The 26,553-nt window shown below is 43.1% G+C and overlaps 2 protein-coding genes across 2 annotated transcripts; one reads left to right on the top strand and one right to left on the bottom strand.

Annotated features, from left to right (window-relative positions):
- The first annotated feature begins 722 nt into the window (after positions 1 to 722).
- LOC149311541 (C-type lectin lectoxin-Thr1-like) lies at positions 723 to 8,530 on the top strand. Its single transcript, XM_089526580.1, has 5 exons — positions 723 to 789; positions 3,026 to 3,123; positions 5,306 to 5,461; positions 7,289 to 7,400; positions 8,511 to 8,530. The coding sequence occupies exons 1-5, from the start codon at positions 723 to 725 to the stop codon at positions 8,528 to 8,530; spliced, it is 453 nt and encodes a 150-aa protein (XP_089382706.1).
- Positions 8,531 to 11,100: 2,570 nt separating this feature from the next.
- Positions 11,101 to 24,572, bottom strand: LOC149311542 (C-type lectin LmsL-like). Its single transcript, XM_089526582.1, has 6 exons — positions 24,516 to 24,572; positions 22,991 to 23,096; positions 20,320 to 20,417; positions 17,310 to 17,447; positions 15,309 to 15,423; positions 11,101 to 11,267 (listed from the first exon to the last, which is right to left on the bottom strand). The coding sequence occupies exons 1-6, from the start codon at positions 24,570 to 24,572 to the stop codon at positions 11,200 to 11,202; spliced, it is 582 nt and encodes a 193-aa protein (XP_089382708.1). The 3' UTR covers positions 11,101 to 11,199.
- Positions 24,573 to 26,553: the final 1,981 nt, after the last annotated feature.

Consider the following 26,553-nt stretch of genomic DNA (forward strand, 5'->3'; position numbering starts at 1 on the left):
GCCCATCTGGACAGTTAAGGATTTTGGCATATTTGGGATTTTGGAATTCTGGATAAGGAAGACTCAAGCTGTATTTGTTTTCCGAATTCAGCTTCCTAGACCAGGAAAGAGAAGGGTTCTTTGGACGATGGTGCCATTTTTGCTAGAATCCTGTTGGCTAGTTTTCAACTCAAGTAGACAAGTTGACTCTATAGCTCTACTCTGCTGGGAGTAAAAATACATTTTAGTATGCAAAGGGGACTTGTAGTGCCTTTGAGGCAAAGAGAAAAAAGTTGATAGCATAAACTTTTGTAGATTTGAGTCTACAAAAAGCTTATGCTATAGACTACCATGAAGTATGCAAAAAACTGTAGACTACCATTAAGTCCGCAAAAGCATGTGCTACTAACTTCTTTCTCTTAAGGTGCAGCTACATTGCAGAAATAATGCAGTTTGGAATGACTTTACTTGCTGTACCTCTGTCTTATGGAATCCATGGATTTGTAGTTTTACAAGGTATTTTGCATTCTCTGCCAAAGAGGGCTAGTGTCTCACAAAACCTCAGATCCCATCATTCTGTAGGATGGAGCCATGGCAGTTAAAGTGGTCTTGAACGGCATTGTTTCTACAGTCTAAATGCGCCCTAGATTTCTCAGTTGCAGAGAAGCATTGCAATGCTGTCTAGGCAACCTGCCTCTTTTGCCAACCATTCTCTTTGCTTTGTTCCCTCTCCCCAGGTGCAGATGTGGCTGGCCTCTTCCTTCTATGTCTCCCTTTGGGGACTACTGGTTGTCTTCTTTCTTCTTTCAGGTATGGCCCAGTTCATCGCTTCAAATCTTGGTTTTGATGAGCCAAGTAAAGCCTTGGCTCTGGTCTGGCTTCACAAAGGGAGGGGAATTTTGGAATGGGGTGCAAGAGGTTAGAGAATAGGTTCATGCACCCCATTTGTGAAAAGACATAAGCTCACTTTGCACAATGTATGTCACAAACAGAATTATAGTTGTTGCCATTGTTGTTATTTGCCATCAAGTCAGCTTGGACCTATGATGATCCTATGAATGAAAGACCTCCAAAACACTCTGTTATAAGCAACTCTGCTCAGGTCTTGCAAACTCAAATTTGTGGCTGCATTTATCAAAGCAATCCATCTTTCTCTGAAGATGCCAGCCAGAGATGCTGGCAAAACGTCAGGAATAAACTCTTCTAGAACCTGGCTACATAGCCCCAAAAACCCACAAAAACCCTATAACCTGTAATGTGGCTGTCTTCTTTTCTTAGTACCTTCAGCGCTACAAAGCATTCTTGTCTTTTCCAGTGAGTCATGTTTTTTTAAAGATATGTAAAAAGCATTAAAGCATCAGTTTAGCAATTTTGGGTTCTTGGAAGAGTTTGAGCCTTGGTTTGCTCTTGGGCCTATTTATTAGATATTTTGGCAGTCCATGGTATCCGAAGAACTCTCGTCCAGTGCCATATTTAAATCAGCTGATTTATTTTTCCTGTCCAGCTTTCATGCCCCGAAATCAGAAATTCTATGGCAAGGTCTAATCTGCACTGAAGAAATAATGAACTCCGACATTGCTTTAACTGCCATGGCTCCATTCTATGGCATCCTGGAATCTGACGACTGAGCTGGGAAGTAGAAAATGTTTAACAATTCTGATGATTTCCCCATCCACTTTATAACTGTGTAAATCTTTTGTTTAATAAAAAAACTCTTCATTTGATTCCCTCTTTAAAGAAGTCTTCCAACTAGAACAGACCTATTGAATCAGTTCTTAAATGGGTGCGTGAACATGTGGCTACATCCAATTGATTCTATGGCTCTACACTTGGATGAATTCCCTATTGGTCCAATGGGTCTACTCCAGTAAGGGATAGCAGTAGATGTAATTTTAATCTATACTGTAAGACATCTTGCGTAGGATATTAGATAGAGATAGATAGATAGATAGATAGATAGATAGATAGATAGATAGATAGAGGCAGGCAAGCAGAATTATTCCAAAGACTCGGAACAATTACTGAAGAAACTCAAGGAGGAAAGTCTAAAGACAGGTTGACAGTTGAACATGAAAAAAAGTGAGCACAGATGATTTAAATAACTTCAAAAATAATGATGATGATGATGATGATGATGATGATGATGATGATGATGATGATACGATAGCTCCATATTGTCCATACCTTGGCTCAATCATTAATCAGAGCAGAGACTGCAGTCAAGAAATCAGAAGAAAACTTGGAAGGGCAGCTATGAAGAAATTAGACAAGATCCTGAAGCATAAAGAGATATCACTCAATACTAAAGTTAGGATTGTCCTTGCCGTTGTATTCCCCATTTCTATGTCTGGCTGGACAATGAAGAAAGTGGACAGGAAGAAAATCAACTCATTTGAAATGTGATGCTGGGGAAGAATTCTACAGATCCCGTGGATGGCCAAAAAGACAAATAAACGGGTCTTCAAACAAATCACGGCTGAACTCCTCCTAGAACCCAAGATGGCTTTCATGCTTTGGCCATCTCATGCGAAGATAGGGATCACTAGAAAAGACTTAGGAAAGTGGAAGGCAGTAGGAAAACTGGAAGAGAGCACTCCAGATGGATCAACTCATCCATGAATCTGCAAGACCTGTGCAGGGCAGTTGAGAATGAGGTGCCTTGGAGTGGAGGTCTTTTATTCATAGGGTCATCAGCATGAATTGTGAAGCTGACTTGACAGCAGTAAATAACAACGAAGACTGTATCCCCACTGGAGAGCTAATCTGGTTTGGCACCGCTTTAACTGCCCTGGTTCAAGGCTAAAGAATTCTGGGAGTTGGAGTTCGTTGTGTGCTCTGCTCTGGGCCCCGTAACAAACTGCAATTCCCAGAATTCCATAGCCTTGAGCCAGGACAGTTAAAGCGGTGCCAAACCGGGTTATCTCTCCAGTATGGATGCAGCCAGAGATTCTTGAGATGGTGGTAGTTTACTCAATCGATGACTTGCCTGCCTCACCAGCCAACTATTGTTTCGCCCCCTGACTATGCTTTCCTCTTCGTCTAACAGCCTCCATGACAAATGCCGCATGTCTTAGAAACTGGCTCGAACACAAAAAGAGCTGCTTTGGATTCTTCATCGCCCCAATGAACTGGGGAGATGCAGAGGTAAGAAACGAGAAATAGTTTTCCGAACTGGGAGCATGTCTTGCGCACAACCTAATCTCCCAGGAAAGAAGGCAACCCTTCCCTCACCATATCACTCATAGGGATGCCCCTAAAAATATGAGTTTGTAGCCCAGGTGTGATTAAGCCAAGGTCCAAACAACAGGAAGGAGAATTTGGGAAGCAATGTGGACAAGAATGTTCACAAACACTCCCAATAACAGAAGCCACTGTGGTCCCAGGAGCATCACTGGGGGTGTGTGGGTGGTGTGAACACTGGGTGGGGTGGTCAGTCCCCTGCATTCCAGAACAAAACAAACCCTGGCAACCCCATGCTGACAGCCAGGTCACCTCTTTCATCCATCTTCTGAGGATGCTGGTCAGGTGCTACTGTCCCATGGCAGCTTCTACCAAGTCTAGTGGGTCTGCTAGCCAGGCCGAAAAGTGAGGGGCTCAACAGACCATCCCTTTGGAGTGGCTTGCAGCATCCCCTTTCCTTGCAGGATCAGGGTCATGGTAACTACATGCCACAGATCCATGGAAAAGGTACCCTAGATGTAGCAGTGTCAGCTTTTTTGCCACTTCTTTGGCACAGCGCATGTAAGCACTGCACCGAAGATGTGGTGTGACACCAGCTACCATCTGATCAGGCAAGTGGTATGTAGGTGCCATCCAGGAAGCAGGCATGCAGACACCACATCCCTACTCTACCCCAAGGTTAGTGTATATATCTGGTCTGCATAGCCTCTGAGTCACCTCTCTTTGATTCTTGCCCAGGAGCCATGCCAGACCTGGAAAAGCCACATTAGCTACCAGTGTGTGCCAGGTAGCCTTGAAGTGACAGCATGTGTTGTGGCAGGGTGACACCAATTCTAGTGATGCCACTGTGTGGTCCCCTCAGCATGTGTTTCCCTCTAGCATCAAGGGCCTCTCCAAAGATCCTTTTCCCATGTGATTGTACAGTTGTGCCATAGGAGCATGGCATAGGCTCTCCATCTGTGTGCTACACTCTGTGATAAACAAATGCCACAACAACCAAAATGGTGAAAGGTCTGGAAACCAAGCCCTATGAGGAATGACTTAGGTTGCTGGGTATGTTTAGCCTGGAGAAGAGAGGGTTAAGAGGTGATATGATAGCCCTGTTTAAGTATTTGAAGGGGTGTCATGTTAAGGATGGAGCAAGCTTGTCTTCTGCTGCTCCAGAGATAAGGACCAAGAGCAGCAAACTCAAGGAAAGGTGGTTCCAGTTGAACATTAGGAAGAACTTGACAATGGAGGTGTTGCTGTTGTTGCTGTTATTAATATTATTTGCAAATCATGATGGATTTGGTATGGCCTGCAATTCCAAATTTTGGCCTTCCAGATGTTTTGGACTTCGGCTCCCAGAATCTCGGACCATTGGCCAAGATGGCTGAGGCTTTTAGGAACTGAAGTACAAAACACTTGGAGGACCAGAGTTTGGGAATCTCTGGATATGACAGTACACTCTATCCTATGTATCCCTGGATTTCTTATCTATGGATTCAACCATTCATATATATGCCATATATGCCTATGCCTATATATATTCATTTCAAAAAGCAAACCTTGATTGTGCCATTTGATAAAATGAACACCATCTTGAGTATCCACAGAGTTTGGTATCCAGGGGGGCCTTGGAACCAAACCCCAGTGGATACCAAGGATTCATTGTAGTAGTAGTAGAAATAATAATAATAATAATAATAATAATAATAATAATAATACACCATTGTATTTAATGGAACCTGAGTATCCACAGATTTTGGTATCCGGGGGTGTCCTGGAACCAAACCCTAGCAGATACTAAGGGCCTATTGTAGTTCATTGCACATTGGCCCCAAAACTGCATGTGAAAAGCAATTTGTACAAGTGGAGGACACCAAGAAGATTCAGGTTAATTGGGTTTTTTAAAGGGGAGGAGGTTTCAGAGTCTTCAGACTATGTGGCCATGTTCTGGAAAAAGTTTATTTATGACTCTTCCAGAACATGGTCACATGGCCTGAAAACCCCACAAACAACTATGGACTCCGGCCGTGAAAGCCTTCGACTTCACATCCAGGTTCATTTTTGTGACAGAGTCACAAAATATGGCAGAAGCATCACGTCAAGATATTCAACTTGATTCAAGCAGGCAACTGTTCTGTTCTTGCTTTTTCTCTCTCAGGTGACCTGCCAGACCTACGGACCAAGCGGACATCTTGCTTCGATTCTAGATGAGCAAGAGATGAGGATAGTGGCCCAATATGTTTCGCGCAATTATAAAGGCAATAATTATGTCTGGATAGGACTGTATGACACCAAGAAAGGGAACGCAGGGAGGGTGAGTATGGAAAATGAAATTCATCTGGTTTCCTTTTTAAAAATGTTTTTTGATTAATTTAAAGCCTGGAGTCCTGTTAGTTCCAGCCAGCATCAAGTGGGATCATGTTAGTGACAAGGTTTTGTTTTTGGGTGTCTTCAAGTTGTTTCCGATTTATGGCGAGCCTAAGGTGAACCTGTCATGGAGTGTTCTTGGTGATATTTGTTCAGATAGGGGTTGCCTTTGCCTACCTCTGAGGCTGAGAAAGTGTGACTTGACCAAGGTCACCTGGTGGTTATCATGGCTGAGTGGAGATTCGAGTTCTGGTCTCTCAAACCATTACACCATGCTGGCTCTCAACATATAGGTCAATGCAACAAATAGGTAAATGCACTTGACTGAGTGGGTCTACTGTAGTTGGGACCAACAACAGGATTTAGGGAAATGAGAGCTGAATATAATTATTAGTTGCATCTGGAGCAGACGCACTGAATCAATGGGATTTACCTATGTGTTGAGTTGGTATTCAGCAAATGATTCAACAGATCGCTGTATCCTAGTTGACTGATGATGATGATGATGATGATGATTTTATTCATGAATATCCCACCTTTCTCTCAGTAATCAGATTCAAGGCAGCTAACAACATATTTTAAAAAGTACAGATTATAGCTATAAAAATACAAAAAACAAAACAAAACAAACAAAACTAACCAAAAGAATTAAGGAACTTGTTTTGTGGAGAAATTGTATCATCTAGATCTGTAATTCTTCTGGGAGTGTTCAGGGAAAGGATGAATAAATCAATCTTGTTTTCTGGAAGCATTTTGTTCCCTTTGGGGAGAGCTCCACAGTTGCAGCTTTGACTTTTGCGGCTGTGGTTATTCATTGATTTGATTATGGGCCCAAAATACCCTGCAGAAATAATTCAGTTTGAGACCGCTTTAACTGCCCTGGCTCAAAGTTAGGGCAATGTTCAGTTTTACCAGCATTGTATGCATATTAACTGGCATCAAACATAATGGGGACTTAGATTTACCAGATTTAGTGTAGATTGGGGTGGTTTATCCATCCTGTTAGTCTAACAGGAACAGCATGGCTGTCAGACAGAGTTCTTCTTTGGTGAAGACATGGCTGAAGGCAGCCTTATTTGGGGGCTGTACCTTAACACCATTTATTCTCTGCTTAGTGTTGCCCATCTTATCAGCTTATCCAATTAAGGTGTTTCTAATACTTGTCCGATCAAAACAAAGATCAGTATCTATGATTCCAGTCCTTCTGTACTTGGAGTCTTTGGGCTGCCATCTTTGTTTTGATCAGACAAGTATTAGCAACACCTTGTTTTGAGGCGCTGCTATCTTGACCACATCATCCTGACACTAGCTGGTGGTGTTATCTTATCTTCTTTTATCACATTTGGTACTTTAAAGGTATGGTCCCAGGCCACAAAGTTAGTGGCTTGTAACAATATTCTTTCCTTCCCTCCCATGACTTTGCCCCATAGTACCCTGAGCGTTCTAGTTTGGTGAGGTGCTTAGTAGAATTTCCCTGTTGGAGAGGTCTGATGCCTTCCGCTGAAAAACAGCATTAGAGCTACCTGGCAGAGAATTCTAAGCACCAGCCCAAACTACAAAGCCCAGGATCCCATCAGTTGGGACCATGACAATTAAAGCTGTGTCAAAGTGCCATCATTGTGTTGTTGTGGAAATACATTCAAGGTATATTATGATTTGATGCTCAGCTGCTGGTTCAGATCACCCTTTTATTTATATAGAAAGGAGACAGGGCAGGATATAGGGCTCTGCCTCTGTCTCCGCTAAGACCCATCCTCTCCTGCTCTCTCTACAGAACCGAGAGTTCAAATGGACCGACGGATCCAAAGGCCGGTATATGCCCTGGGCACCAGGGGAACCCAATCTTGGCAATGGCAAAGAGTTCTGTGTGGAGCTGTACACAAATGGTGAGAAAAGATTTCACCACCCACTTTCCAGAAAGCAGGTGGTTAACCAAAGAGAAAGTCACACACTTTGAAAAATGACATGCGCTTTGGCTTGGGAGTAACAGACTCCTAAAATGTCCCCTCCCTTCTCCTCCTATGCCAGGGATGGGAGCAAGAGTCATGGCTCCTCATCTCCTTCCTGCAAAATGTGATCCCTGAATGACACTCAGGAAGGTCCACCAGGAAAAAAAACAAAATAGCTGAATGACCATCTGGATTTCAGGACAGTTTTGCAGGACGCTTTGTTCAGGAAACATCAGTTAGAAGGAATCCAATTGATCAGCCTGGACTGGAGTAAACCTATTGAAACAACTAGTGAAGGATGGGGTCAGCATGCAGGTGAATCCAGCTGGTTCAATGGCTCTACTCTGCTCAGCATTAAAATAGTAGTTAGGCCAGGATAGGGAGACAAATAGAGCAATAGAGATAGAGAGTTAGAGTCAAAGTCAGACAGATGGGGGTGGGGGAGTGGGGTTGCATCTACACTGCAGAATTAATTCAGTTTGATACAACTATAACTATTTATATGCCTTCTTTGTCAGAAAATGCTGATACCACAACAATAGATAAATTTCAGGATTCCATAGAATGGAGCCATGACAGTTAAAGTGGCATCAAACTGCATTATTTCTGTAGTGTGGCACTTTATGCTGACCAGTATGTGTGTTAAGGGCTGAGTGTCCAGCACACTCGAAGTCCTCACCACACTGCCTGGCCACCATTATGGCTCGCATCTGTCCACACAGTGCATGCCATGATGATGCACACTGGGCACAGTGCCCAAATGCGGCTGCGTGGAAGGAGCGTTATGATGCCATGTTGTAGTGCTTATGCACCCCTTCAGGAAGTTGCCTAGAGCAGCTTCTTTTTGCTCCTTGGGGGGAGCAGATCAGTGCCATTACATGCGGCGGCTGCGGCACCGATCCAGCTAGTACATGGGTGGCTGGATGCTGCCTATTTAGTTAACTAAGTAGTGGATATAGAATCCTGGCCATTGTTCTAAAGCTGCCTTCCAAAATGTGCTCCTTGTCCTTTGAAGAGTGCCTTCTAAAATCTTGTGCCTTTTCCCAGATGGACTGCAGAACCTGTGATATATCATGATACAACAATTTCCAAGGCATTCTTTGGGAATCTCATGTCCTGACTTGGACACTAATGTTTGAAAGCAATGCACTTCTTACTGTTAATTCACAGATTTCAGTTAGTAAGGCAAACAACGATGATTTAATTGCCCAGTTGCTAATTTTGAACATAATTGAACTAATTTCTCTACCTGACATTATGAGATATTATCCTTGCTGCAGATTCCTGCGACTCTGTAATAACTATATTGGTATGAGTGGTTTTAACTGTAAAATACAGTGTCATCCTCTTCATGGTCAATGTAGGCACAAGTTTCCCTATGAAAGTGGTTGGACATTTTTGTCCGATGCAGAATGGTCATATTCAGTTTAAGGTCACAGAAGAAAAGTACAGTGTTGGTGGCGTGGCACATAATTGGACACTGCCAAGGGATTTGTACTGTGCACCATTATGAATTCCACATCATTACACAATTGTGCAATGCAACATCACAATAGTCTAATGCAATGGTGTCACACAATTGCTGTGGAACCCTATAAGCATTCTCCATCTCATTAACACAAGATCTAGGCTGTAATTCCAATACTGCAGCATTTCCAATTTCCAAGGATGGGCAGGGAATTTTTTTTCCAGGTTGGACTGACTTAAAAACTGATGAAAACATGTATAGGAAATGTCAGTATCGTGTTCATTACAGTGGCAGCAATTATGAAACCCCCACAGTTGCTTCCCAAACTAAGAGTTTTTGTGGCATTGTCACTTGTTGTCTTCTAGACTTTAAGGAATGGAACGATAGTGACTGTGAAAGAAAGCAACCCTACCTGTGCAAGTTGACATCCTGAGTCAGCAACAGAAGACACCAACACACTCGACACCTTAGCAATTAGGACTGATATCAGAGTCCCTTCCTTCCATGACCAACAAAACCCTTATAGTTGGTGACATTCTGGTACAGTAGACCCATGGCACCCCTTTGGCTCAGTCAACTTTCTCCTTTCTGAGCTGTGACACTAACAAATAAACTTTTTCCAAATACACATATGGGTTTTTCTCTGTGTGTCTTCTTTAACCCAGCCATAGGGCCCACAATACTGTTTTGCAAATGAAAACACTAGCATACTCAAGAAAGTTATGGATAAGTTGTTAATATACTCTGAGGGTAGAAGCCAAGATGGTGAAAGGTCTGGAAACCAAGCCTAGGTTGCATCTACACTTTAGAAATGATGCAGTTTCACATCACTTTAAGTCCACAATTAAGTCCTTCAAGTGTTTTGGACTTCAATCCCCAAAGCCTTGACTACCTTGGCCAGCAGGAATTTTGGGAGCTGAAGTCCCAAACATCTGGAGAACCAAAGTGTGGGAACCACTGCTTTAAGTGCTGTAGATCCATCCTATGGAATCCTGGGATTTCAACACTCAGGCTACTACAACACCTTGGTTCTTGTTATTTGCCTTCAAGTATTCCCCCTCGGACTTATTCAAACCCTGGTCACCCAGAGTTTGTGTGTAGCACTCAAACCACTGCACCATGCTGCCATTAATGAATCATTTCCAAATTGACTTTGGTTGGGAATTGTTTGCTTGCTGCTAATCTGGGGAAATATTGGGGGTATGAAAAGCACCCTGTCTTGTTTTAAATCAGAGAAATAAAACTTTGATAGGACTTTTTCATACAGGCAAAAGAGATGAGAGCATAGCGTGATGCTCCCGTCAATGTTGCACAATTTGGTCACTATAATCCCGCCATTATCCTGTGAACAAAAAGAAGTGAATGAAAAGCGGCTGGAAAACTCTGTTCATCTGAAAATCTTCCCCAAATTGTGCGACATTGACGGGAGCATCACACTATGCTCCAATCTCTTTTACCCATATGAAAAAGTCCTTAGAGAAAGGCAAGACTGCTGAGCCACTACAATAAAACAGCAAGATATATTTCAAGGCTTGCAATGTACTGCTTTAAATGCATGGAGAATAAATGGAGATACACAGTGTATATAATGGACAGGAGACATAGCCACAATGTACAAACTTCGCAAATGAGTTAGATCAGAACAAAATTAGATGGAGAAAATGATAATTTTTGCAATAAGCAATTAGCACAAACATCCTTGTAACATCCTCCAAAAGTTCATGCTAAAAAGAACTTGTAAGCTTTAAGAAAAACAATGCCTCTGAATGCTTTGTTATTTTCTGGAGCAGACAAATCAAGCTAACCTCATGTTTAAAAATGCAACATTTTTGTAGCCAGCCAGGAATCATGTAGACAGGATAAGAGCTGTGGGCTTCTGCATAGCCAAGGCTTGGACAGATCCTTTCTGGATCCACAGTACCCAGAATCCCCCAGGGCCTATGCAGATTGGGGCATTATAGAAACTTAGGGCACAGAGGAAACTTCCCTGAGCTTTGTGCTTGGATTTGCTGGACACTTTAGCCTAGAAAAAAAGCTCAAGGATAAACATGTAATAGTAGCCCATGAAGTCCATTCTTGTAGAGAAAGAAGAAAAGGAATGTCACAAGTTGCATGAGACTTTATTGGAACAGAAAAATGATTCCCTGCATGGATAGAGGTTTGGGATACAGGAGGATTGGGACCAAGGGAATCCTGGGCATCCATGAAAAATCTTGGTCAGGCTCATTGTTTCCAGTAGCTATAGTTCTCCATGAAGACCTGATTCCATTAGAGATCATATTTGCAGATGAAAGCCATTTCCAAAGAACAGTCTGCATCATTCCAACGCTTGAATCCTGAAAGACAACAGAGAAATGGACTCAGGTAGGTTCTGCCCTGACAGAAAGCCAGAAGAAACAAGAAAGAAAGAAAGTGAAAGAACTCTCTTTTGTGGACATAAATATTTTGTCTACTTGGTTCTCACAAGTGAAGAGGAATAATTTCTATAGTTTTCTCCCCACTTCACAGAAAACAAATATTTCTTTGCAGTTCTTGCTCAGTATTAAGAAGCTTGGAAGGATTTTGTTTTGTGCAAAGAAAACAAACAAACAGTAATCTCACACACACAAAAGCCCATATGTCTCTATATTTGGTGTAAGTTTCTGGTTTTTGACACAAAACCCAGTGATCATGCACACAAAACACCATAACATGAGGATGGAGTGAACTTGTTTTCTGCTGCTGCAGAGAATAAGACACGGAGCTGTGATGGTTCCTTGGGAGCAATGCCCTGTGCAGGGCCCTTACTCTCAGGGAGTCCCTTAAAAGAACTATTTTTCCGCTGCCACCACTCAGTGAATTGTCAATGAACTATATTTCCCAAGCACACACTGAGACTTGTTTGGGAGAGAGATCTAGTTTCCTTTCTTGCTAACCCCAGAGCAATCAGTAGCCGAGTCAAGGCGCGTGTACAGGAGCAAAGAGATAGCAGATGCTTTTAAAAGAAAGAGTTTATTTTAAAGAAATAATATAGAATAGGAAGGTATCACTCATGCCAGGCCTCCTTGCCTTGCAGGTCAGAAAACACAGTTACAGAGATATTCATTTCAGGCAAGCTATTAGATAAACATAACAAAACGACCTAGACGTACTGACTAACACTGTTCCTGAACTACTCACATAATGATGGGATTTGTAGTCCTTGTGGAGTTCTTGGAATCAGGGAGCTGGCTCCTTGCCAACTCTACCTGCATTCCTGAGTCTGGGTCCCCCAGACTCTAAGAGACATCATCTGGTTCCCCCTCAGGAGAGGATCCAGGGAGAGACAAAAGGCCGCATGGCCTCAAAGGGCCTTTTAAAGATTTCCCATAGAAAGTTCTTGAATCTCGCGGTCCTACCCTCCGATTGGTCAGGTAGACCTTACATCAGCTATGATGCCACAGCTCATTAGCATGTGATGTCATATCTCATTAACATGTTCCTCCTCCCAGATTAACCCCTTATGGTTCAGAAGAAGTTCCCAGATGACTGGAGGACCAGTCATCACAGGAGCAATAGAGGCAAGCTGCAGGAAAAGCGATTCCACCTAAACATTAGGAAGAATGTCTGACAGTAAGAGCTGTTTGATAGTGGAATATGCTGCTTTGGAGTGTAAGGGAGTCTCCCTCCTTGGAAATCTTTAAACAGAGGCTGGATGGTCATCTGTCAATGGAGATGCTTTGATTGAGAGTTCCTGCATGGCAGAAGGGGGTTGGACAGGATGGCCCTTCTTGGGGTCTCTTCCAAATCTGTGATTCTATAACTAGCTGGAAACAGTGCTTCTTTACTCAAAAACAGCTGGCATCCTTTCCAGTCGCTGTGAAATCATAAACTGAATTTAACAGTCTCATACTCTTTGGGATTCATATCTATGGTTTTAATAATAGAATCTTAAACTTGGAAAGGATCACAAGGGCCATCTAATCCAAAACCTTTCCATGCAGGAAAGCACAACTAAAATACTCAAGAGATAGCCATCCAGCTTCTATTTAAAGACCTCCTCCAAAAAAGGAGAGACCAGCACTTTCCAAGCAGACTCTATTCCACTGTCAAACAGGTCTTTGGCTCCATACAGACAGGCCAAAATAAAACTGCTTCAGGTCACTTTGGAGGTATGCTGTTTAAATGATGCATGCGTCCTAAGAGTCCGGAAGCCACACCAAAGCCATGTTCCAGTCATTTGGCTTTGGCACAGCTTCCGGACTCTTAGAATGCATGTATAATTTAAACAGCATACCTCCAAAGTGACCTGAAGCAGCTTTATTTTGGCCTGTCTGTATGGGGCCTCTCTTTTTAAAAAAAATCTTTATAATGTTCAGATGGGATCTCTCTGTCTCTTCTTCTCTAATGGCCAAACAAAAACCTACCCTTTCAGAGTTTCTAAGGGGCTGCTGATCAGAGTGCTGAGAAATGACACTTGAAGCACTCTTCCAATTGTGGGGATGCCTTGAGACCAGCAGTTGAGGCAGGACCCTGAGGGGTCTCTCCTGCTGCCTGTTTTTAACTAGGGATGTAATGCTCTTTCTTGTTCATTCAACAGAAGGGATTTTGTGTTTTCTTGATGCTCGGCTCGAGTATTTATGAGCTCCGAAATGTGACACCTGCTGACTGAGGTGTGAGAATTTGCAGAGACTTCATTTGCAAAAGAAGCAACAAGGTGGGCACTTCATGGAGATCTACTCTCTTTCTCCATCTTTTCTTCCTTGCCCTCTTCCCCCTCCTCTTCCTCCTTCTAGCCTTTCTGTGGAAGTTCTCTTCCCTGGAATTGGAGCTAAAGAAGAGACTATAAGCAGGCTTGCTCCTTCCCTCCAAAAGGCAGCCCCAGACTAAACAAAGGGGCTGACGTTGGCCTGATGGTGTATTTCTCCACTAAATCAATCCAGGATGGCAGAAATGTAAGAAAATTCCTACCTAAAGCTCTGGAGGGCCACAATGAATGGCTGCTCCTGGTTCCCAAGTCAGTGAGGTGGCAAAAATAATGCAGTTTGACACCACTTTTAACCACCATGGATTTATAGTTTTGCAAGCTCTTTAGCCTTCTCTAGCAAAGAGCGCTGGTGCTTCACCAAACTACAAATCCCAGAATTCCATAGGAGGGAGCCATGACAATTAAAGCAGTCCCAAACTGCATCAATTCTGAGGTGTGGCAGCAGCCTTAGAAATGTAGACTCTTGGGCCTGAAACTGATGGTCAGTTCCAAGTAGAGTAAATGCATTGTATTAGTGGGATTTAGCTTTCTGTCGACTCAATCATTTGAGTGGGTCTACTCTAGTCAGGATGAACAATAGGATTTTGGCTCCACTTTTGGCTTCTTAAAATGGATACTGTGTGTCGGTTTAGTTTTTCTTTGCTTTGGACTGGGGTGGTAATGAACTCTGTAAAGGGAAAACCACCAAAGCTGGAAACTTCCAAGAGTGGGAAAAGACTCACCCACCGACCCACACTAAAGGAGCTACACGGGGCACAAGGGGAACACACATCGTGGTCCATTTTGTCCATGTCTGAGTTTCAGTCAAAACAGTGAAGTGTTGGCCTAAACCAAAAACAGAACAGTATGGCAAATAGAAAGGTCTAGGAAAAGGTAATCTCAAAGTAATACATAGCAAAGTTTGAACATCTAAAATATTCAAACAATGTGGTAGCAGTTGTGTAGACACAGCAAATACACTGTGCCAGAAAGCAAAAACGACACGGAGCATACACACTTCCTAATTACATACAAAGTTAAAAGTATAAACACATCCAATATGTATAAAAGATAAGAAGTATAGGAGTTTCCAAATAACATACAAATGATAAAGTATAAAAATATCCACTGTCCAAAGGGCATGGAAAAACAGAAGTACAGTGGACCCTTGTTATCCGCTGGAGTTTGGTTCCAAGGTCCCCCATGGATAACAAAATTGGTGGATGCTCAGGCCCCATTAAATATAATGACATAGCAAAATGGTGTCCCTTATAAAAAATGGAAAATCAAGGTATAATATTTGAAATTTATACTTTTTTGAACATTTTCCAACTGTGGATGCTTGAATCTGTGTACAAGAAATCCGTGTCTAAGAAGGGCCGACTGTGCACTTCCAGAGGACATACAAAATAAAAAGTATAAAAATATCCAAACGTGTTTCGAGCGAAAGTCGTCTTCAGTGGAAAATAAAGCTGAAATAATGGGAAATGTTTTAGATATTAAAACTTTCCTATGTATTACTTTGAGATTACTTGTTCCTAGACCTTTCTGTTTGCCATGCATGTCTGAGTTTCAACACAAACACAAGGCCCAGATACCATCCCCGCTTTCATACATCTTTCACCCAGCCCTCAGCTCTTGGGCTCCATTGCCTTCCTGGGATTCTCCTTACCTGTTTGGGCAGACAAATGAACACAGAATTCTTTGCCGTCCTGGTTGTTTGGTTCTGCCCCATCCCAAGGCAGAAACGGCGATAGGGACAGGTCTGTCCATCTCCATCGCCTGTTCTAGAGGGAAACAAAAAGAGACGCTGGTTGGGAAAGAATGGGGATTCCAGCTGCCTTCCATCCCACATTTGTGCTAATTAATTATAATTATTTACAATGGATGGCCAAAAAGGCTAATAAATAGGTCTGACAGAAAATCAGGCCTGAGCTCTCCCTAGAAGCCAAGGAGACTAAACTGAGGCTGTTGTACTTTGGTCACATCACAAGAAGACATGACTCTCTAGGAAAGACAAACATCCTTAGGATGGTCGAAGGAAAAAGAGGGAAAATGCATTACAGGTGGACAGACTCAGCCGAGGAAACCACAATGGCTGCCTTGAGTCTGCAAGACCGGAGCAGAGTGGTTGAAGATAGAGTATCTTGGAGGCCACCATGAGTCATAATTGAATTGATGGCAGTTAATGACAATCATATATGGTTTTTTGTTTGTTTATTTTGATTGTGTGCCTTCAAGTAGATTCCAATTTATGGCTACTCTAAGAGATTATTTTCTGGGCAAGTTTTGCTCAGAGGAAGTTGGTCATTGCTCCCTCCTATACCTAGGAGAATATAACCTGCCCAAGGTGGGTTTCCAAGGATGGATGGGAATGCAAACCTTAAACAGCTGGAGGAGTCCTAGTCCAACACTCAAAGCACTGCACCAATCAAAGGTGCTTTGCTAGGGTTTTCTTTGCAAGGTTTATTCTGCGGATGTTTACCGTTGCCTTCTGTGAGGCTGAGAGAGTGGGACTTGCCAAAGGTCACCTCTTGATGGAGGAGGGGTCTGAACCCTGATCTTCCAGATTTGTAGTCCAATACTCAAACCACTGCAAAACATTGGCTCTCTATAACGATATAATTATTGTCAAGGCTTTCCCAAATTTTAGTGACACTAACATGGGGATTTTCTTGCCAAGATTTGTTCAGAGGGAGTATGCCATTGCCAATCTCTGAGACCATGGGACATGCCTAAGGTCAGACATTGAGTTTCCTTGGCTGATGGGGGATTCACACCCGGGTCCTCAGCATCATAGTCCATCATTCAAACCACTACACCACACTGGCTCCCCTATATAATAAGAGGCACATATAAACTTTTATCGTTATATTTTTCTTTAGGGCTACTACAGTTAAGGCCCTGACTCATGTGCTCATCGATTCATTTTCTTGGGGTGATGGGACCTATAAAATGGTTTCCACTGAGGATCTCAAATTGCAGGCAGACACAAATAGAAGAAGTGGTCCTTCAGATACCCTGGCCCTAGATGCTTAGACATCTCAGTCTTTGGCCCTCCAGATGTTTGTAGACATTATCTCCCAGAAGTCCCAGTCAGCATGCAAAAAACAAAGTTTTTACACAGGAAATTGTGTTTGTGTATATGTGTGTGTATACAGAATACACTAAACAGAATTCTGTTAGGGTCTTACATGTAGTTCAGTTCTCCTATGGAAGCAGCTGGATATGTTGTGTCTCAAGTGGAATGTCCATAGCTATTGCAAGATTGTGGTATCAGAGTTCTTCATGTGGCCAAGTTGTGTCTGTGGTGTCACTTTGCATGAGCACTGTTCATTCGATTAACATGTGTATTCCATGTGCAAATGTACATGTGCATTTGATTCCAGATTTCGCTAAGCAATAGCGCAATTCATTGATGATACAGTGTAGCAGATGTCTGCATACCCTCATGAGCATCACTTAATGCTCCATCTCCTTGGGAGAGGAGCTCAGCCCTTGTTTTCTCTAGGAACAACATTTTTGCAGAACACTCCATGGAAAAATCTTGTGGGAGTTGACCGTTTCCTTAGAGGAGGTGTCTCAGTGTGCCCAGACCCTTCCCAGCTTTATCACTGAAGAGAAAAACAGTTGCAAACACATTCTTGGAAGCAAAGCTTGGATGGAGACTCACTTCACGAGGGTCATTCAGTCCAATCCAGACATGATCAGAACCTTCATTTTTAGAGGCAATGTATTTGGCCACTGCATCCATCTCTTTCTGATCGAGGATGGAAGCCAGATGTCCAGAGCCATGTTTAAAGCACCGAATCTGTGGGAGACAGAGCAGAATTGAGACTCTGGATAAAAGATTTTATCTGAACTTGAACTCTGAAGCGTCACTTTTGAAGTTCAGTTTTTTGGAAGAACTTGTGGTTCTTGTGTAACTTGAGGAACACGAACTCCATGACACAAGGATGTAAGTAAAACTGTTATGAGAAGTATCATCAGTCCCTACCTCAGCGGCTCTTTCACATTACACATCTATGGGGCTATGATTCAACTTTAACTGTCATGGTTCTATTCTATCCCCTGGAATCCTGGGATTTGCAGTCTAGGGAGGATGATTTAGGATTCCCAGCCAGAGACCTCCAGGGCCTCATCAAACTGCAAACCCTAGGATTCCACAGAATGTTAAAGCTGAACCATTGCATGATAATTAGATACAGTCGTACCTTAGTTAAGAAAGCATTTGATAATGAAGCACCTTTTTTCTTTGGAACAGAATGCATATTATATATATATATATATATATATATATATACACACACACACACACACGCTTAAAGCTTCAAACATCAGTCAAAGCCAACTTTCCTATTAATTCAAATACACCGTAGTTAATTGACCTTGATTTCCCCCCCTTTGGCAACATCTGTCTATAAATGGATCAATGACTCCATTCCAATCACCTAAAATCAATATGTTGTCACTCTCCTCTTCTAGAATCTCCTCTGTAATTCTTCTTTAAAAGGTCTTCTTTTTCCAATGGAGTGTAGATTCCAACCGTTCATACATTCAACTCTCCAATCATTATTTCCAGTCTGATATAGAAGCCATCTTTATTACCAAATACTTCTCTAGCCTGAAGTTTCTTACTGGTGTAAATTGCCACTTCTCTTTCACTTTTTTCTATTAAAGATGTAAAAAGAGTTGCTAATTTAGGATTTCTTAAGGGTTTTTTTAAAGTCTTTTTTTATTCCTAAGTGTCTCTTGCAAACAAGCTATACCTGATATTTGTTTTTCTAATAAGTGGAAAATGTGTCTTCTTTTGGTTCCTGAATTAAGTCCTTTCACATTCCATGATCATACCTTGACTAATATAACGACTAGCATATTTTAGTTTAAACTATCGATTTTAGTCTTGTTATTGAATTATTGTCCCTCTTCCTCTTCTTGAAGTGCCTTTTTTCAAAGTCTTGCTACACTCACCAAATGCCCTCTTTTCCTCCTTCTCTGCCTCTCCACTTTTCACTCTGATGCCAGGTAAAATATGGGACCCAGCTCCTGTCCCAGTAATTGTTATGTGCAAAAGGAAATGTCAGCAGGTACTGCTTGTTAAACAACTAGTTAACAAGCAATGGCATTGGCTACTGAAAATCTTTTATACACCCATTATAGAGACAGGGGCTCTGTATCTTATTTCACCTGACAACCCTAGACAACACTGACACCAGGCGGGTCAAGGTAGGGCCTGGCACAAATATCGTGAGAACAAAAAGGGCCACAAGTCAGTCATGAGTAACTGAAGTCCAGGTGCAGTAGGTAGGGTTTTGTCATGACTAACACCAGAATAATAGAAACGCAGAATCCTACAGTTAGAAGAGAAACCAAGAACCATCCAGTCCAGCCCCTTTCAGCCATGCAGGAAGACATTATCCAAGCACTCCCTGTGATGGATGGGCATCTGTCCTGTGTTTAAAAATCTCCGAAGAAGGAGACTCCACCGCTCTCTGAGGCAGTGTATTCCACTGTCAAACATCTCTTGCCCTCGAGAAATTCTTCTTAAGGTGGAATCTCTTTTCCTGTAACTTGAATCCATTGCTTCATATCAGACTCTGAAGCAGCAGAAAACAAGCTTGCTCCTTTCTCAACATAGCAATAGCAAGTACATTTCTATACTGATTATCATTGCAGTAAAGCACTCCCTAAGCAGTTTACAAAGTGTAAGCTAATTGTGAAGTCGAAGGCCAGCATCTCTTTAAATCTTTAAATACAGCCATCATGTCACGCCTTAACCTTCTCTTCTCCATGCTAAACATCCCCAGCTCCCTAAGCTTCTCCTTAGATTGCTTTGCTTGGTTCTTTCCCCATTTTGCTCACCCTCCTCTGGACATGCTCCATCTTGTCAATATCCTTCTTGAATTGTGGTGCCCAGAACTGGACACTGTATTCCAGGTGAGGTCTGACCAGACCAGAAGAGAGTAGCACTATTACTTCAATTGATCTAGACATTATGCTTCCATTGATACAGCCTAGAATCACACTGACTTTTTTAGCTGCTGCATCACACTAATAACAGTAATATAATTTATTTACAGCCCGCCTTTTCACGAGGAATCAAGGCGGATTACAATATAAAAAACCCAGTAAAAACAGTACATCGAAGTCAATCGCAATTTAAAAATAGTCCCCTTCCCACCCCCCTCCCAATCATAAAAACAAGACAATATATTACAATATACGGTTGAAAAAATTATACGCAGAAAACACAGCTAAAAATAGGGGTAGGAACCAGTTAAGGTGATAATTATGTTTGCAAGGCAGATGGAGCATCCATATTCATGAGAGGAGGCTAGTCTGGAAAGGCCTGCCAGAAGAGATCTGTCTTAAGAGCGGCGATGTGGCGGATCTCCTCCGGTTGACTAATGTTCTGTTGACTAATGTTCAGCTTGTGGTCTACTAAGACTCCTAGATCCCTTTTGCATGTACTGCTGTCAAGCCAGTTGTCCCCCCCCCCCCCCATCCTATATCTGTGCATGTCATTCTTACTGCCCAGCTGTGGGACCCTACCTTTCTCCCTGTTGAAATTCATTAGCTGGGATCAGGGGTCTTCTACTCCGCTCATTTTGCACCCTGCCCTTGTCTTTTTTTTTTTTTTTTTGGTGAAAGGCATACATAAACTCCGTGAAAAATGTTTTTACCTCAGCCTCAGACCAGGGGACATTTTCAGAGAAGAATCCATAACAGCTCTTCATATAGAACATCCACTCACTGGGGCATGTCTTATAACAATGGGTTTCTGTAATGAAATAAACCTTTAATTGCATTCATACAAACACACAAAATGGTGGTCCTAGCAGGGAAAGTCTGACTTTTTGCATAACTGGGGGAGTGAGCTGAACAAGGCGGTCAGGGAACCAGTGGGTTTCCATGCTCATTATGAGGCTTCTGTGCAGCTGAACTTTGGAATGAGGAAAGTGAATCTCACTTGTGTGGTTCCTAAAGCCTTCCATTAATTTGCCCAAGCCCCCTGGCTTTAAACAAATACTGCTGGGGAGGGTGCTGTTGTCCACCCCAAAACCGCACACAAATCACCTGCAAACACAGCAGCTAGTCTTCCTAATTCCCCCAGAATCCCTCCTAAAGAGCCCATTTAGTCACCACATGTTGCTAAAAATTGAAGTCTACTGCTTTCCCTACAATTTTGAATGCTCCAAATTAGCCACAACCGCTCATACAGTTGCCACCCTTGCTACCTATAGGCAGATAAGATAAATGAAGGACAAGTGGTTAATATTCAAAAACACAACTGTGTTAGTCTGAATAATTGGTATGCAAAGGGATCTTGCAGCACCTTTGAGATTAACTGAAAGAGAGAAGTTGGTAGTCTGAGCTTTTGTAGACTTGAACCTAATTTCTCAGATGCATTTGGTGAGTAGAAAGCCCGAGGACAGACCTATACAGCAGTCTGCATGTAGGTATGTCCATAGGAATGCAAGATACTTGTGGTAAATTGGATAGATCACAGGTCTAGGCTGTCTGAAGGCATGGGCATTGATATCTTCAGGAGAGGGCTATTTCTCTCCCTCCTTAGAGGAATGTCTGATGGGAACATGGGAGACAGAGCCTTTTTGGTGGCTCCTCCAAGGCTCTGGGGCTCTCTTCCTACAGAAGTTAGACAGGTGCCCATCCATGGACAGACAAGGACCTTTTACTTCAATGGGCCTTTGAGGACTGGCTGTTCATGAAGAAAGAGCTCTTCGGAGCATAATGTGCCATTTATTTGTTGTGATTTTTTCTTCTATTGGCCATGGTTTTAACTGCTTTTAATTCCACAAATAGTTTATATGTGTAACTTCCATACAATGTGAATTTTTTAGGGGTATCTGTCTTAGCTGCCTTGAGTCCCATCCTAAGAGAAAGGCTGGGTATGAATTAACCCCTGTACACTGCCTTGCGTCATGGAAGTTTATCACATGGGAGGCTAAGTGCCTAAATCCTGTGCAAATAATGGGATTTAAACCTAGGAAATATCTTGCAAAAGTGGGGTCATTTTCACATGACATAGTAGGCATTGAGCATTAAGGCAAAAATAAACCACACAGAAAGTGGACAAAATTGGCCATTTCTTACTTTCTGGGGAATCCCGAAAGTGAAAAGCAGCCAATTTTGTCCACTTTCTGTGCAATTAATTTTTGCATTAATGCTCAATGCCCACAAAGTCGTGTGAAAACGATCCCTCTTTCACAGGATTTTTTCACTTTGTGTATACATGTTAATACGTGACGTCGTGTGACAATGATCCCCCTTTTACAGGATTTCCCTGTTTTTAATCCCATTTCTGCATGGGAAAAACCCCATGGGATAAACTCCATAGAATGTGGAAAAGACTGGAGGAGGAAATGAAAAAGAAGAAGAATGAGGAGGAGAAAGAAAAGAAGAAGGAAGACGAGGAGGGAGAGGATGAGAAGGAAGAAAATACTGCAGAACAAGGATGTGAAGTAGAAGGTGAAAAAAGAAGAGGAGGAGGGAGAAGAACAAGGCATTGCAAGAGGAGGAGGTAAAAATCAAGGTAAAAAGAAGAGGAAGCAGGAAGAAAAGGAGGAGGAGGACAAGGAAGAAGAGGAAGAAAGAAGAAGAAAGATGAGTGGAAGGAGAAGGAGGAAGAAAATACTGCAGAAATACGTGAAGAAAAAGGTGAAAAAGAAGATGAAGAAGGTGGCTAAGGAGAAGGAATCATTGTAGGAGGAGAAGGTGAAGAAGACACTGGAGGAGGAGGAAGAAGAAGAAGAGAAGAGAAGAAGGAAGATGAGGGGGAAGGAGAAGGAGGAGGAGATATTGCAGGAGGAGGAAGAAGAAGAAATATTGCAGAAGGAGGTGAAGAAGAAGGTAAAAAAGAAGAAGCAGGAGGAGAAAGAGGATGAAGACATTGCGGGAGGAGGTGAAAAACACGATGAAAAAGAAGAGGAAACAGGAGGAGAAGGAGAAGGATAACTAGAATGCCAATGGGACATTGCAGGAGGAAGAGGAAGAAGGGAAGAAGGTAGGCAAGGGGGAAGGAGGAGGAGAAGACATTGCAAGAAGAGGAGGAAGAACATTACAGAAGGAGGTGAAGAAGAAAGTGAAAAAGGAGTCATTGCAGGAGGAAAGGGTGAAGAAGAAGAAGGAGGATGAAGAAGAGAAGGAGGAGGAGAAAGGGGAGAAGGAGGCAGAGGAGGAGAAATTGCAGAAGGAAAAGGAGAAAGAAGAGATTAGAGGAGGAGGAGGAGGAAGAGGAGGAGGATATCTAGGATGGGTTGGTTTTCTTCCAAATTAGCTACTGACAACAAAACAGGTAATGCAGTCTAATGCGTAAGATGAAAATAGACTTACTGCCATCGCAGTTGGTGTCATAACTTTCTGGTAGTGCGGAGCTTCGCCTCAGAAAAAGACTTGCAACCAGGAGGCCAAAGTGGCAGGAGATCGGTCCCATCTGTCCCTGAGGGAAGAGAAGAACACATACAGAAGAGTTGGCTGCAGCTGCCTTTGGAACGGGATCTTCATTCCATGGTACTCTCTGTAGCCAAGAGATCTGGGCACTTGTGGGCCCTCCCAAAATGCAAACAGGAAATGACAACTCTGCAACATCGCTTTTGGTCCAGGGTGGGGTATAAATACCACAAATAAATAAATAAATTCTGCATGTGAGCATTTGGATCAAATCATTGCTCAGCTAAAGGCCTGTTGCATCAGTCCTCTTTTGCTTAAGTGGAGCAACAAGCCAAGATTCGTAGAAAAGGATAACCCTGAGACAAGCAACTGGGATGCTGTGGAAGGATGTTGTGGTAATAGTCTCGGGGGGGGGGGGGGTTGAATATGATTTTCCCCCCTCAAATAGATATTAAATTATATTATTCCACACCTAAGAAATAGATTTTTCTTTCATTTCTTCCAAAAGGAACGAAAATTATGTAGGGGCATGGGTTGGTGCTACAATTCCAGAATCCAGAATCCCCCAAGCAACTTCCCCTCAGTCAACAGCGTCCCTCCTGGCCAGGCTATGCTGGGAATTGTAGAATCATAGAACTGTAGAGTCGGAAGAGACCCCAAGAAGGGCCACCCAGTCTAACCCCATTCTGCCATGCAGGAAATCTCAATCAAAGCATCCTTGACAGATGGCCATCCAGTCTCTGTTTAAAGACCTCCAAGGAGGGAGACTCCACTACACTCCGAGGAAGGGGTGTGTTCCACTTCCATTGTAGTCCAATGAGGTAACACAGGGGTAGGCGACCATTTTGAGCCGGGGGCCGGGTTGCTGTCCCTCAGACAACTGGGGGGCCGAAGCCAAAAACTAAATAATTAAATAATTTTTTAAAAATTTAAATAAATAAATAAACCGGGACAAATGTAGGACAACATTTTCAAATGGTGGACACTTTTTTTTAAAAAAGTGGAGGACACGCAAAAAAAATTGATGATTTTTTACAAAATGTTAATATAAATGCATGTTTCTGAGGCATCTATAGACAATTGCCCCCCTTGCCCCTGCGCGCGAGAAGCCAAAGGCCCCGGCGGCAATCGGCGGCAGGACCAGGCTGGGGCCGGTCCCAAGGCCTCGTGGGCCACATCCGGCCCGCGGGCCGCAGGTTACCTACCCCTGAAGTAACATTTCCAAGCTCTATGAAACAAATACCACTTGCCTAAGAGGGACGCCGTCACGGACAAATAGAGAACAGCGCATCTTGGAGGAAAGGCCACAACTTTAGTAGCATAAGAAAAGGTATAGCAAAACACATAAGGTAGGGTTGGCTCCAATGCATGAGGTCTGGATCTGCCATCCATCAGCCCAGTGCTGAGTGGATGAACCACAGTGCTTGGTCACAGCCAAGCTTCGGGATGGCAAGGGATTTTCTTTTACGCTCCTGTTCCAACGATCACTCAAGCGATTGATCTCATCTCCGCAGATGCGCATCATCGTATAACTATTCCTTGCTACCGGGGGACGCTGTGCTGATGATGCCCCTGCAATGGCAACACCGCCTCGCTCGCAGCACCCCTGTGTCCGGATGGACTCCCGATCCAGTGCTACACAGCCCTGGAAACCACGCCCACCAGATCCAAGACCTATGCAACTGCCCCACAAAGTTGTGACAATAGCCCAACCCAAATAGAGAGGGTGGGTGAGTGAGCTCCTCTGCAATGGCACCTGTCCTGGCGCCTTGTGGGCCTTTTGTAGGCCCACCAACCAATGGGAGGCCTAGGAAAGGGCGGCAAGGCCCGCCTCCCGGCCTTCCTCCAATCACGGGCATCGCCAACCAATGACGCCGCCCAATCGGAGGACCCTTCCTCCCGCAATGCCTTCTGGGACCTGTAGTCCCAGCGGCGCGGGCGGAAGTCCCGCCTCTGGTCCCTCCCAGAGCCAATCACGGCTTGAGCGCCCCCGCGCCAGGGCTTCTGGGGGCCGCTCGCACTGGGGGGACCAGCTCCCGCTGTGGGGACGTCCCCCAGCGGCAACCGGGCCGGCCTGCTGAGGCGGGTGGACTCATTTTCCTTCAAACAGCAACCTTAACACAGAAGCTATCACATTCTCCATTGTCTTGTCCCTTTCCTTTCTGCCCCAATGCCTTTTGTCTTAGGCTGCATCCACACTGCAGAATTAACGCCGTTTGACACTGCTTTAACTGCCATGGCTCAATGCTATGGAATTCTGGGATTTTTATTATTATTATTATTATTATTATAGTGCTGTAGATTTACACAGCACTGCACATACAAACAATAAAATAGATAAAAATGAAACCTGTCAATGGCGTACATTCTACAAAATGCATATAAAATAATAGATAGTAACACAAGATAGAATTAGATAAAATAAGGAGACAACAGATTGAGAACATCAGAGATCAAATCAAATATCAGATCTCAGATGACAATTGGATAAACAATCACACAATGCTTGGGAATGCTTTCCTGAACAATATAGCCTTCAACTCCGTTTTGAAACTGGTTAAAGAAGTGATAAGGACCCTTGCTTCTCGTGGGAAAAGAAGGTTCCAGGAGTAAGGGGCAGCAAGTGAAAAGGGACGAATCCGGGACGAGGCAGAGAAAATCCTAAACTGGGGCAGCAGACCTTGACAACCTACGGATTTGTAGTTTGGTGAGATATTTAGCCTTCCCTATCAAAGAGTTCTGGTGCCACAACAAACTACTGTTGTTGTTGTTTTAAATAGAAAAATTGTATTAGTTAAAAATCACATATTATAAATCATACAAATCATACAAATCAAGCAAGTCACATAATCTGAAGAAGGATTCAACATGGATATATACATCAAACTACTGTTACACAAAATGCAAAGGTCCTGAGAGAGCACCCGCAATCAATATTCAAATAGAGGACTTTAATTACTTCAAATGAAGGCTGCAAGTGGAGTTCCCCAGGTGTTCACACTGTCATGTAAATCACAAGTTGCCTCAGGAGATAGAAGCTCTACCACAGACAGTCTAGTAACTCTGCTTAGGCCAAGGTGGGAGCCTAATCTCACCGTAGCAATCTCCCCCCATCTTGTTCTGGAACTATTTGTTGTCGCCATGTGCCTTCAAGTCATTTCTGACTTATAGAAAACCCTATCATGGGGTTTTCTTGACAGGTTTCTGCAGAAGGGGTTTGCCATGGCTATCCTCTGAGGCTTGCCCAAGGTTACCCAGTGGATTCTCATGGCCGAGCTGGGATCTGAACCCTGGTCTCCCAGTACCCTAGTCCAATGCTCAGACCACTAGACCACACTGGCCCTCTGGAACTATGCTTAGAAATAATTGAATTCACTGTATTCTTTTTGATGGTCATTCCCACAACCTTGATATATATCTTTGATTCCTCCCTCTCCCTTGCTTTCCATATCCAACTCAGACTACCAAGTTAAATCACTGTTCTTTGCACACCTCTGTGGTCTCCT

This window comes from Sceloporus occidentalis, unplaced genomic scaffold (genome assembly GCF_023333645.1).
Source record: "Sceloporus occidentalis isolate IW3139 unplaced genomic scaffold, rSceOcc1.0.p SCAF_5, whole genome shotgun sequence".
Taxonomy (NCBI): Eukaryota; Metazoa; Chordata; class Lepidosauria; order Squamata; family Phrynosomatidae; genus Sceloporus; species Sceloporus occidentalis.